Source organism: Typopeltis vanoorti, chromosome 19 (assembly GCF_054136105.1).
Source record: "Typopeltis vanoorti isolate ZY-2024b chromosome 19, IOZ_Tvanoo_1.0, whole genome shotgun sequence".
In the NCBI taxonomy this organism is placed as follows: Eukaryota; Metazoa; Arthropoda; class Arachnida; order Uropygi; family Thelyphonidae; genus Typopeltis; species Typopeltis vanoorti.
The window spans coordinates 97,551,964-97,566,230 of NC_143567.1; the positions used below are offsets into that span (position 1 = coordinate 97,551,964).

Genomic DNA, 14,267 nt, shown 5'->3' on the forward strand with positions numbered 1-14,267 from the left:
TGTCCTCAGCATCATTCCCAAGAAGCCTTTCTTACATATAGGCCTTCTTGTTGCAGATGTCTTGCCACAAGTTTGTCAAGATATCTGCATACTTGTGCTTGAATGGAGCTGACTTGCAAGGTGATCTGCTGTGGTGCACTGATTATATTTTACTGTTATAACCAAAAATCTGTTTTCATGCTCCATGGTAGAGCAAGGGCAACCTCTTAGCAAATGTCTGGAACACATTCCATTGGTTTGAAATGCTTCCCAGAGCATGGATAAAATGCCATGTAAGGTTCCAAACCCCTGGCAATATCAGTAATTCTGCAGCCTTCTTCAAGCTTTCCAATACATGTTTTCTTAACATGTATTGGAAAGCTTGAAGAAGGCTGCAGAATTGGATGATTTTACTTTCTTGTGTAAAATCATCTAGATACTATTTAAGATATTACAAGACATCCAAGTTTGCAACTTTATTCCTTCACAAAAAGCACTTCCTTCAAACATAATTGCTTAGTGCAGCCTTTTATCTTTTACCCTGTTGAGTATTCCTACATGACCTGTTTGTATGCTACTCAAAAATTTGAATGTGTACCATTTTCTACTCAAAATCATCAGTTCTACAAATTGCTACAAGTTGATTCATCTGAATTTGCAGTTATAATCTTCAGAAATACTGTTTGTTCTTAGGTTTTGGACACCAGTGTATAATTAAAGCAGAAGCAAAGCAGTATTTATAAAATAAGAATTTAAGAATAATTTAAACAAGAGAGCACAACTTATGTAAGCAAGAGCATGAATCCTAATATAAGCAAGGAAGTGTGTGTGTGTGTGTGTGTGTGTGTGTGTGTGTGTGTGTGTGTGTGTGTGTGTGTGTGTGTGTGTGTGTGTGTGTGTATTGTGAATACATTTAACAAAATGTAAGTCTTGAAAGTAGGGTTGGTAAACATAAAATGACTGTATTCATCATGAAATTATATGATTGGTGGATAAAAATGGAAGGATACAAAAGGAGTGAAAGATAGCCAAAAAAAAAAAAAAAAACTCATAAGGAATGAATTCAAGAACGGTGCTATATAAAGAGTTCATTATTAGAAGTGCAGTAAATTAGAAGATATACAATATTTGTTTTCTGGGATTCGGAAGCTTAACAGGACAATAAACATTTTGGATGTAAGGAGTAAACAACTAGAACAACTTGAGTAGTGGTTGTAAGAATGACTGATTCAGTTGGATGAACATTAGAAGACTGATGTGACAAATGCGAGGATGAACATTAGAAGACTGAGGAGAGCAAAAGATAAAAGAATAGAAAATGTAATCAGTGTGTTGTTCAGATATGACAGTGATGATTTGAGGTGACAAGCAAAGATAATGAGTGGTATAGAGCTGCGCAAGGAGAACAAAATGCAGTTTGTGAATTTTTTGGGATCAACCCAAGGATGGACCTGTACAAGAAGGATGTATTACATATGATGTGAGTCAATCTGGAGAAACTGTTATTGGAAGGGAGAGTAATGAAGTAAGTGAATGAGAGATATGAGAAAATAATAGAAGATAGGAAAGAACATAATAGATGCAATAGGTGAGACTAAAATAGAAGTGGTTGTAAATAGCCAGAGAGAGGAGAGCAGTGTGAGACTAGTGGAAGAGTGAGAGATGAGAAAATAAGTATGCAAAATAGACACATAAAAAGAGAGTCGAGTCTGGGGAGACAGAATATACATAAGAGAGCGAAACAGTAGTGAACCTGTGTGAGGGCAGTTGACATTAAGAGGGGTGGGGGAGTGCCTGGGATACAAGGGTGATAGTTGGATCTGGAGAAAAATAAAGGGTAGGTAGTGATATAGAGGACCAAGTTCATGATGAAGTCATAGCAGTGAGTTGGCATGAGCGGAATTGGCTGGAAATATAAACCGGCATGAAGAAATAGCATCTAAGAAAAAGAAAAATTAATTTCAGTTTCTGAAAGACAATTGCAGCAGTATCTAGCAGATGACACACACATGGTTCAGGAGCCATGGATTTGATCTCTGCATCAAATGTTATTATGAATGGAGAGTGGAATGGATCTGCCTCCAGTTAGTGAGCATGACTATGAAGTGATCATCTGGGTAACTAAAGAATAACATGTATGCAACAGTAAATAACTTCTTTATTATGTAAATATTTCATCTTATGTATCATAAGACATCATCAGTACAACTAACAATTAACAATAGGAATTGAATTCAAAAAACAAAAAACAGTAATGTGCATGCTTAAATTGGAATCCCTCTACATATGCAGTCATGTGTTCGTGGATTAAACACTGCTGGGCTGAAATTAAAATTACTTAAATTAAATTAAAATATAGCAGATAAATTATTGAATACAATTGAGGATAACAATTTCCCAAACTTTTGGAATAGTGAGACAGCCATTTCGATTAAGATTAGGCCTATGAAGTAAGGCTTCAGCATTTTTTTTTTTATATAACTGTTCATGTTTATATGTGGATCTATATAGTAACTTGGTGTTTTGCCAATGGATCCTGTGGTAAGCATTTTCAATTTCATGTTGTGCAAGGCCAGATTTGTGAAGTTTAATAAGATGGATGTGGTCTTTATGTTCAGAGATATGTTTATTTATAGATCTTCCTGTTTGTCCATAGTAAGACAAGTTACACCAACAGGGTACTTGGTATACACCAAGTAGCATCATTGGTAAGAGGTTGTCTTTTGGAGAAGGTAGCAAGATGTGAATTTGGTGGAATGGTTTGTAGGTAGCAATGAGTTGATATTTTCTCATAATTTTTGCCACATGTTCAGAGATGCCTTTAATATGTGGAATGGGAGTCTTTTAGGTTTCTTCTTGTCTGGATTGATTTGTAGGATAGTGGTTAATTATTTTTTGGGTTGTTATTAGATTATATCCATTTAGTAAGGCTGTTTGTTTGATAATTTCCAATTCTTGTTTTAGGGATTCTTCAGAAGAACAAACCTTGTGTGCTATGGATACTAAAGATTTTATGATGCCATATTTTTGAGATGGATGGTGAGCTGATGTATTATGGATATAATGACCTGAAAAAGTTGGTTTTCAGTATATGAAAGTGGAAATGGATCCATCTTGCTTGAGCTGGATGTGAACATCAAGAAAGGAAATACCTGTTGATGATTCCTTTTCTAGTGTGAACTTGATATGAAGATGCAGGGTGTTGATTTTTTGTAGAAATGAGTAGAGTTCAAGTTGTGTGTGACTCCAAACTGCAAAGGTGACATCAATGTAACGTAGCAACATAATTGGTTTTGGATCAAGAGCAAACATCTTGTTTTCTAGGTGTTCAAAAAAAAAGTTGGCTCTAAGTTAGGTGATAAGGGTGAGCCCACTGCTGTTCCTTCCTGTTGTTTATATATTTTGTCTTTCCATGTGAAGTGACCTGATGTGATTGCAAATTTGAATAATTCCACTATGTCTGGTGGAAATTTTTGGGTTAATAATTCTACTGTTTCTTTGTGAGGGATATTAGTGAAGAGAGAGAGAGAGAGAGAGAGAGAGAGAGAGAGAGAGAGAGAGAGAGACAATGTCAAAGCTTACTAACATATCTGTATCTGCTAGTTTAATGTCTTTTATTCTTGTATGAAATTCTGTATTAAATTCTTGTATGAAATTTTGCTGTTGGCCCAAAACCAACAATGTGGCTATGCTATGTTGATGATGTCTTTGCAGTTTGGAGTCACACAGAACCTGAATTCTACTCATTTTTACAAACTCTACAAACTCATTTCTAAAATCAACATCCTTGTATCAAGTTCACACTAGAAAAGGAATCATCAACAGATATTTCCTTTCTTGATGTTTGCATCTAGCTCAAACAAAATGGATCCATTTCCGCTTCCATCTACGGAAAACCAACTTTTTCAGGTTGTTATATCCATAATACAGCAGCTCACCATCCATAATTCATGAGACTAGCCATGAGGATACCTCATATGCAAACTTATGAGAGTTTGCATATGAGGTATGCAAACTGCTCTCACCACTCCTGCTCTCACCTGTGTTAGATAAAGGATCATACATGAATATAATTTCTTGACAAGTAAAATTTAATTTGTAATGAAATGAAAAAACTTTTTAAATGTTCTACCTTATTTAGGATGTGAGCAGAGAAGTGAGGAGAAGGTTCTTTACATGGAGAGTGATTGGTGAGTGGAATGCATTGCCTGAGTGTATTGCAAATGTAAACACATTGAATCAGTTTAAGGCACGGTTGGATGGACTTTGTGCATGATAGTGTGTACCTCCCAAAAGTCAGGAATTTAAATAAAATACAGAAGGTGAATACTGAGATGTAATGTGAGCTAAATAGGAAGATACAATAAACATGCCATCTGGGAGAAGGCATTATGGAAGTAGAACTAGGAAGGTGACTTCGTTGACAAGGAAGATGGAAGTGCAATCAAAGTAGCAATTGACCATGAAATCCCAGAACATTTTGATATGTGACTAGCAGAAGAAAGAATTATTATACAAAAATGATGATGGCTGATGATCATGGCAGAGGTAAGGTATTTAATGAAAAATTCATCAAGGTATTTCATCCTATTACGTGTTATATTATGTAGAGTTTGAGCGCACAGAGAATGACAGAGGAAGGGTTGGTGTTAAGTGAGTAGGAGATGTATGAAGAATTAAGTAAACTGTGTTAATAAGGCAACTAGACTTAATTACATATCACCATATGTTTTAAGAGAATGTTTCATGGAATTCAGCATCCTTGACATACTTGTTTGTCAAGGTGGCTATTAATTCCCTGTGAGTCCTAAAGGAATGAATGGAGGGTTAAACTGTTACCATTACAAAGGGGTAATAAGATTGAGGCCTCATATTATAGGCTTATCTGGGGTTAAAATATTACAGAAAGATATCAGTAAGAGTCAGGATCCAAAATTGGATTGATGAAACAGCAATACTCTCAGTGATGGTCAGCACAGGTAAAATAGAGGTGATGCTTTAGCAATTTACTTATGTACTACAAGTAACAAATGTATTGCACAGAGAGCTAAATGTGCATTAGAATATTTTAGATTGTGCAAAGATCTTTGCCACATAGCAAGTTAATCAAAATCAAATAGATTGTGGTTAGAGATTAATGAGTCTAATAAAGGAATAACTTTTGATAGGTTATCAGCAAGTTCTCCATAGAGACTAGTATTCCTGAACCAGACTGGTCTGTTTCAGGAATACTGAAATTTACCACTTAACTTCATTACCACTTAACTTATACAGGATCACTCATAAGTCATGAAAGAGTCTAAACATTTAATAACTTTTTGATTTATTAATTACTTTTATTCTTTTTTTCATTATAATGAAATACAGAACCTGGAGTTTTTTTTTATTAGTTACGAAAACCACATCATGTAAATACTCTCATTTTCGGCTTCATAAAAACAGGCCCTTTCTACAGCCCATCTTTGTAAGGCTGTCCATGATAGCTGTTAATGTTAGGATCCAAATTTGGATTGATAAAATCTAAATCTAAATTTGTGCAGAAATTAGGGTTGCAACATTCTAATTTCTGCACGAATGTTCTCCTTCAGTTGTTGGATTGTCCAAGGCTTGTTCACATACACCTTTGCCTTCAGGTAACCACACAGGAAGAAGCCAAGAGCCGTCAGATCCAGAGAACTAAATGGGCAATTAATTGCAGATCTTTGCAAAATGATTTTCAAAATTAAACTGAATGATTTTGGTTTGTTGTTGAGTTGTTGTGAACTTTTCCATGATTAATTCTCCAAATGTTCCTTAGAATACCTGACAAAAATAAAATGAAAAAATTAATAATCAAAAAAGTTACTCATCTTTTAAACCCTTTTGTGATTTATTGGCCACCTTGTATGTTAATGATGGGAAAGATTTAAGTAGAGTATGCAGCTATTTTCAGATGATGCAAAGTTGGAGAGAGAGTCATGTTTGAATGAAACACACGTTGTGGCTTTAACTTTACAGAAAGATTTGAATAGTCTGAGTAGAGTTAACAATTCAATGTTTCAAACTGGAAGGTGTGTGGGGAAGGAAGGGTAATTGGAGGGATTACAGCATTGAACTGCTGCAAACCATCCTACGGAATTTCATATGCTGGCCTGGTTGGCCGAGTGGTTAGCGTATCTGCTCTCCAGCCAAAAGCCTGTGGGTTCGAATCATGCCATGGACATGGATGGTTGTGATTGTAAAAATATTAGCGGCGATGGTCGCCAGTTGTGGTTCACTGTAGTCGGTAGACTGAGTGGTGGCGATGAAGAGCTGTGGAGTGGGTGTCCTCCCTCAATGAGTCTTCAGACTACTTGGAGGTGTCACATAATAATAATATTTGAAATTTGAATGGCAAAAAAAGGATATGGTATACATAGGGGGGGGGGATCTCGAAGGAGATGATGGTGAGCAGAGAACTGAAACTTAGGGCCACACTTCTGGGACTGTGGGAATGTTACAATGGATTATTGCAATTATGAAGATGACACTGATATGTGGAAGTAAAGAAATTATGGCCTTGATCAGGCTCAATGTGGATTACGGTGCATGCACAGATTTGGGTAACCTGGTTTTCAAGAGCTGTAGATATACCTGAAAGATTCCAGAGAAGAGTGACTAAGGTGGACTAAGACATCTCTCTGGAATTTTCAGTATGACAGCAAACTGAGGAAGTGACATTTGCAGAGAGCCTTGTAGAGTGATAAAATGGAGGGGGGGGGTGATATAGGTGAGACATATAAACTGACAAGGCAGTTTTACTAGATTAATGGGGAAGAAATGTTTTGCAGAATGGAGGGTAACTGAGGAAGAATAAGATGACATTTGTAACCGGGTTTCTGTATGGTGATCAGAATACATGGAGAGTAATGATACCAGAAACCATGAATGAGTTTAAGGCACAGTTCAATGAATTTGTGTCACATTAAGACCCTCCCATGATGTAGCTATGACTCCATGGAGATCTAATGATGATAAAGATTGTGTTTAATTTGGTTTTGCAGAATTATATACATTCAATTTTGATTTGCATTACATTTTAGTATTCTTTGTAGGTTTCCCACAAGTCATTAAAAACTCATGAGTGGTCCTTCCATTCTACATACTGCAATACCTATTGCACCTCATCTTGAACACTTTTCATTGTCAAAAACTACCCATTTTAGCACTTACTCCATACGCCCACCATTCACAGTGCAAAAAAAAAAAAAAACTACTTATATGCTTGCAACTCCCTTTCATATTTCTGATATAATGTCATCTTCTCTGATTACCTGCTCTTTGTGCAATATCTCTACATGTATCCAAAAAGGTACCTTCACCAAATTATGTCTTAATCATATCACATTTCCTATCTACTTCCATTGTTTTCATCTCCTAGATATGCAGGGAAATCAGCTATCAACTGATCACTGTACATACTGATCAGTATAATAACATCTGGTCCATCTTGTCCTTTTACATTGGTGCTGGTTTAGGTTTGAGTGATTATTTAAAGAGAATAGTGAAGCATTTCTATACCACCAAACTTATAAGCAACCTGCACCAAAAAAAAAAAAAAAAAAAAAAAAAAAACAGGTGACCTGTCATTATTATGCATTGAATCAGATGTAACGGACTCGATTAATTATGATGACATTATAGATATATTTGCTAAAACCAAAGCCAGAAAAAAATTTTTAGTTATTAATTTTTTTTAAATTTAAATTTGAACTGATTTCTTTTTATACTTTTTTAAATGAAAATATATGTACACTAATAGTTGTGTTATTTTTATTTTATTAAAATGAGTTATTATGGAAATATCAACTTTTATTTTCAATAAACTACAAAAAAATGCATATGAATTTGATTAACTGAAAGAGACTTGTTCTTTTGAGGCCTCATTATGCCTATCACCTAGGGCCTCTAAAAGTATAAATGCAGCTCTGGCAACATGTCTATCTCCTTCCCCTCATTTAACTTCTTCAACACCAGCGTGAAATGATAATAATTTCAGCAATTGTCATGTTACTGTGGTTTAAAAAAATAAAAATAAATTTAAAAAAATCCTACCAAAAATATGTAAGAAACACAAAAAACATTTACAAAAAAATTTCACTTTGACACCACTTCAGATCTGCAGCATACATTGCAAAATTAAATAACACATGCTGCCACTACTTACCAACATTCAAACTTGATCTATTTTTGATCAAAACTCAACTAGCATGTACAACAATCTCACAATATATCTCACCTGTCTAAATTATACCCTGTATGATTCCTTTATCCACAAGAATGGCACTTAAGCATTTCTACTGTCTGATATTCCATGCTAGAGACCGCCAAATCTTAAATTCTCTCTTTCTGGTTTAAGGTTTCTCTGCCTCACTCTGTATCATTCATCTTCGATCTCTACTGCTTCCATAATTCTGACCTCTTTAATGTCTTTGTAGCATGATTTCTGACAGAGCAGGTATCAAAACAGTGAAGTCTTCTCCTTGTTGACTTTAACAACCATAAACTCCCACTGGTTTCCTTTCTCCAGTTCCACTGACCAAACTGGAAGGCGATGCTGATGCACTTGCTATAAACAAAGTCTTCTGGCGCTGCCACTATATTCACTGCTCATGATTCCTATTAATATATGCAATTACTAATTATTTAAACAGCCAACAATACAAAATAATTACTTCACCTCTGCTGCTGTAGGCAGAATACAGCCCTGATAAGCAGATATCCAAATCAGCTGATTTGGATGTCTTTTTCTTATCAGCTGATAACTATAGAAAATCTCTACAAATCTCCACACACACACACACACACACACACACACACACACACAGTGTTTTTTTTTTTTTTTGGTGGGGGGGGATGCTGTACTGGTACTTTCATTAACAGTGACATGTGACATACAGGTGGTATCATTTTAATTTTCATTTCATACTAGTGATGAATGCATACTGGTACCTATTGTTTTACAAAACAAGCTTGTGTGTATATATATATATATATATATATATATATATATATATATATATATATATATATATATATATATATATATATATATATATATATATATATATTAAAAAAAGTTATATATATGTGTTATATATATTAAAAAAAAGTTATATATATGTGTTATATATATTAAAAAAAAGTTATATATATGTGTTATATATATATATATGCAAAAAGTTATATATATATGCAAAAGAAAAAAAAGTTAAGAATAATATATATATATTATTCTTAACTTTTTTTCTTTTGCATACCCTCCTTCAAAAACCAATCTATTATCATCTAACTAAATAATTTTTAATAATACCAACATAATTTTACCAACTTACTTATGTACTATAACAAGGTGAGAAATGTATTGGACAAGGGTTTCTATAGGATGTATATTATTATTATTATTATTATTATTATTATTATTATTATTACTCCAAGATCTCATGGAGTCAAAGACTCATCTGGGAGGTCCTTTTATCACACACACATCTCATCATACCGTGTCTTAAACACACTCAAACTCTTTGCAGACACCACACTCTCAGGCAAGGCATTCCAATCATTCACAACTCTGCATGGAAAAAACCTGCCTCTCATTCCCCTACTCATACCCTCTTTATACAGTTTCCAGGGATGATCTCTGGTTTCCCCCCAATCTCCCACTATTTTCTGTAGAACTTCTCCAGCATTGATCCTATAACAGCCCTTTACTAACTTGTAGGTCTCTATCATTCCCCCCCCCCCCACCCTCTTCCTCCTGTCTACCAGACTCTGCAAATTGCATCTTCTCAATCTTTCCTCATACTCGGCATTCGAGAGGTTAGAATACTACCTTAGTCAGTTGCCTTTGGACCCTTTCCAACATCTCTTCATCCTTCTGAAAACTAGGTGACGAAATCTGGGCACAATAGTCCATGTGTGGCCTAATCAAAGCCTTATACAACGGAACAAGAATCTCCCTACTTCTACATGTCAGTGTCCTCCGCATCATTCCCAGAAGCCCTTGTGTTGTCTTCACAATTTTGGTGATGTGTCCCCTAAATTTTAGATCCTTATCAACTATCACCCCCAGATCTCTTATTTCCTCTACCTCCAACAATATATTCTCACCAAGCATAAATTCTGCATCCCATCTTTGTTTTCCAAATTTTAAAACCTTACATTTTGCAACGTTGAACTCACATCCCCATTTCCATGCTGTCCAATCACTCAATTTATTAACGTCTTCTTGCAAGGCCACAACATCTTCGCTACTCTTTATGGTTTGTCCCAACTTTTCATCATCTGCAAACAACTGAATATCTCCATCCAAATCTTTGCCAATATCATTAATATACAAGTTAAACAGTAATGGCCCTAAAACAGACCCCTGAGGCACTCCACTAGTGACTTTCCTAGAATGATATACTTAGATTTTGCAAATTATTTTGATAGATTGCTACCACAAGTTGGTCATTAAACTGAAGCAGATGCAAATGGATAACAGACTCTTTTATCTATATATATATATATATATATATATATATATATATATATATATATATATATATATATATATATATATATATATATATACTTACCCTATATATGACAAGTTGAGGGACCTATAAGGATATCAGTGCTGTGTGTGGGGTGCAGATGAAGACTGAGATAAAATTTTATTCGTGTTTTTTTTTTTTTCAAGAGTTGCAGGTTGTAGTTGTTTGGAAATACTACTTAAGAGAGACTGTTCCAGAGGACAAAGGTGGATGAAATAAAAGAGGGTGAATAGAAGGGTGCAGGGTGCTGGGCAGCTACAGCTCTTGTATTAATAGGTGCAACAAAAAGTGGAGAAATGATGGTTGCCAATTCACTGAAGCAGTGACCATGGAAGTAACTGTAGAATAGACACAGCGCTGAAACACTGTACCTGTGAGATAGAGACTGGAATGAATCTGTAAGAGAGGGATCATCTATGACTAGTGGGTGGGATAGGTGATTGGCTGTCAGATAGGTATCAACAACTTGTGTATGGAGGGCACTATCCTGGGAGAGGAAATTCACTAGTGGTGTGTCACAGGAATCTGTTTTGGGACCATTGTTAATTTGTATATTAATGATATTAGTATGGGTTTAACTGGTAATTGTTTTTTAGTGTTTGCAGACAATGCAAAACTAGGAAGAGATGAGAATTCAAGCAGATGTTGTGGCCTTTCAGGAGGACTCGAATATATCGTATGAGTGGACAAATGTATGGAACAGTTAGTTCAATGTTGCAAAGTGCAAGGATCTGAAATTTTGTAGGTAACAATGAGATTAAAAAGTGGGGTGCACTTGGGATGCACTTGGTGGGGAAATTCTGGAGGAGGTTGAGGAGACAGGAGAACTTGGAGTGGCAGTGGACAAAGATCTAAAGTTCAGAGGTCACGTTGAACAAGTTGTGAAGTCATCACATCAGATTATTGCAATGATATGGACAGAAATAAAGAGGTTATAGTTTCTTTGTATAAGGCTTTGATCAGTCTTCACATGAATGACTGTACACGGATTTGGTCACCTGGTTTTCATGGTGACGGACGAGGATATATTAGGAAGGATCCAGAGAAGACTGACTAAGATTATGACTGGTCTTTGGGATATGAAGACAGATTGAGGGAATACAATTTTCAAAGCCCTGTGAATAAGAGAAAGAAAGGGAATATGACTGAGATGTTTAAGTTGGTAAGGGATTGTTACTAGGTTAATGTAGAAGAAATCTTTCATAGAATGGGAGAAGGGAGTAGAACAAAGGGGACATCCCTGGAAACTGTAAGAATGGTGTGAGCAAGGGCATGAGAAGTAGGTTCTTTGCAAGGAGAGTGGCTGGTAAGTGGAATACATTCACTAACAGTGTGGTGAATGCAGATACATTATTATTATCTCAAGACCCCTGCCATGAGTCAAAGACTCTTTGCAGGAGGTTCCTTTGTCATACACGCAGCTCATTACACTGTGCCTTAAATGCATTCATATTCTGTGAAGACACGATGCTATGAAGCAAATGCGTTCCAATCATTCATATTTCTCCATGCAAAAACCTGCTTCTTGCTCTCTTGCTCACACCTTCCTTATACAGCTTTCAGGAATGACCTCTTGTTCTCTCCCTATCTCCCATCATTTTATTAAAAACCTTTTCACTATCAATGCTATAACAGTCCCTTACCAACTTGTCTCTATCATATCACCTCCCTCCTCCTCTTCTTCCTATCTACTAAACTCTGAAAATTGCAACTTTTCTTCATACTCAACATTCCAGAGACCAGAAATTACCTTAGTCAAGAGCCTCTGAATCCCTTTCCAATATCTCTTCATTCTTTTGAAAACAAGGTGACCAAATCTGTGCACAGTAGTCCATATGTGGTACATTTCACAACATTGAACTGGTATCTCCACATCTGTGCCTATTCACTCAGTCTATTCAAGTCTTCTTGTAAGGCCACAATATCTGCTCTACTCCTCATAGTTATTTCCAACTTTGCATCGACTGCAAACAACTGAATATCCCCATTCAAATCTTCCCCAATATCATTAACATGCAGGTTAAACAGCAATGGCCCAACAGACCTCTGAGGAACATCAAATGACTTTCCTCTTCCAATCTTGCAATTTAAAACATGAATTGTTTATTTCTGGAATTTTCCATTTAATACTTTTGGAACAGGATGGATTTGCAGATAACTGAAACTGAGGATAAAGGCAGACTACTGTATACCACTTTGTACCCATCTCCCTAGTCGAATGCAGCTGTCACCCTATTGGAATAAGTAAGTAGATTACTAAAAACATGACCTCTCTTTAGCAAATCCATGCTGTCCATCAAAGATAATACCACTGTTGTCAACCCAATTCTAGATCCTGGTTCTCACTTGCCTCTCCAACACTTTAACCACAACATCTGACAGTCTTGCCTTTATTCCACTCCTTGGAACTTGATCAATGTAAGACTCATATTAAACAAATAACATTGAATTAGTTTAGCCAACATACCAACTTGTACATGTATATATCTCCATAATTACATGGATGTGAAGCATCTATTTAAGTCAATATAACACTGGATATTATGGAATATAAGATATTGATATAAAGTGTATATTTTTGATATATTTGATCCATGTGGCCAGTTGTATTAGTACAGTTTGATCAGTTTAGTGTGTAACAGTATGTACCTTCCACGATGAGTCTTTTTGACTCCATGGAGGCCTGGTGTTAATAATAATATTACAGGGAACTCAGTGACAAAATATCTATTTCTATATTTTAAAAAAGTTTACATTTTAAAAAATACATACCCTCCAAAAGTCAGATATCTGTGAAGAGGTACGCATAGTGCCTTTAGAGTCCTCATACGATGAATCAAGAAAGAGCTCACTTAGGACTTTTGTTTGGTAATACATTACTGGGCTCATCATTCCAAATGTTACTATGGAATAAATCAATGTTAAACAATGTGGAAATAACTTTTTATTTTAACTGTAATGAAATTATGCATAAATACTATATTAAATAAGATTTTCAAGCAGTTTTATACACTACTAAAATCATGCATTTAATATCCTACTTACATCCCTGATATAGCACAAAATAAACTTCCAAATAAACCATGTACAAGCACTAGTCCAACAATAATGTGATTAATCTCATTTTCTTAAGTGTTTATAATCAATTTATAATAGTAGTTGGGATATTTATGACATTATTAAACCCTGTTCAGTTTAATAAGTTAGTGTGTGACAGTAACATTACTCTTACTGAGGTAGCGTTTCAAGCAGTCATTAGAGAAATGCAACATCAACTGGCATCTGATGAATATTAAATACTTCATAAAACTTTCAAAAAAAGTGTGATATTACTAAAATGCTTGATATTTATGAAAATGATGCATTGTCCAGTCCTTGCATTTTTAAATGAGTTAAATTCTTCCTTCAAGGTAGAACTGTTAATGATGTGTATCTGGACAATTAACAATATCAAATTACAGTAAAAATGCTAAAAGAAAAGTAACAGAAATTTCTCTGGTTCAAACAATAGCAAAGAAAATAAATATCAGCCCAGAGATCATATGATTCATTAGACAATAATTCTGGGCAAGAAGAATGTTTGTATAATGACAGTTCCAAAATGTTTGACAAAAACAGTCACAGTCCAAAAATTCCTGCCATATTTTGCCCTACCTGACTCCACTCCATCTGACTTTTCCATTAAAAAAACTCTCTCTAGAAATTTCAATTTCAGTCCACAGATATCCAAAT

The 14,267-nt window shown here is 35.2% G+C and overlaps 1 protein-coding gene across 1 annotated transcript in view; it reads right to left on the reverse strand.

Moving 5' to 3' along the window:
• The window catches only part of LOC150096380 (polycystin-2-like), a 286,011-nt gene that overhangs the window by 149,104 nt on the left and 122,640 nt on the right, over positions 1-14,267 (reverse strand). Inside the window, exon 3 of the mRNA XM_090409166.1 lies at positions 13,308-13,438. Within this exon, the coding sequence (XP_090265292.1) occupies positions 13,308-13,438 (131 nt within the window). The remainder of the gene's footprint in view (positions 1-13,307; positions 13,439-14,267) is intronic.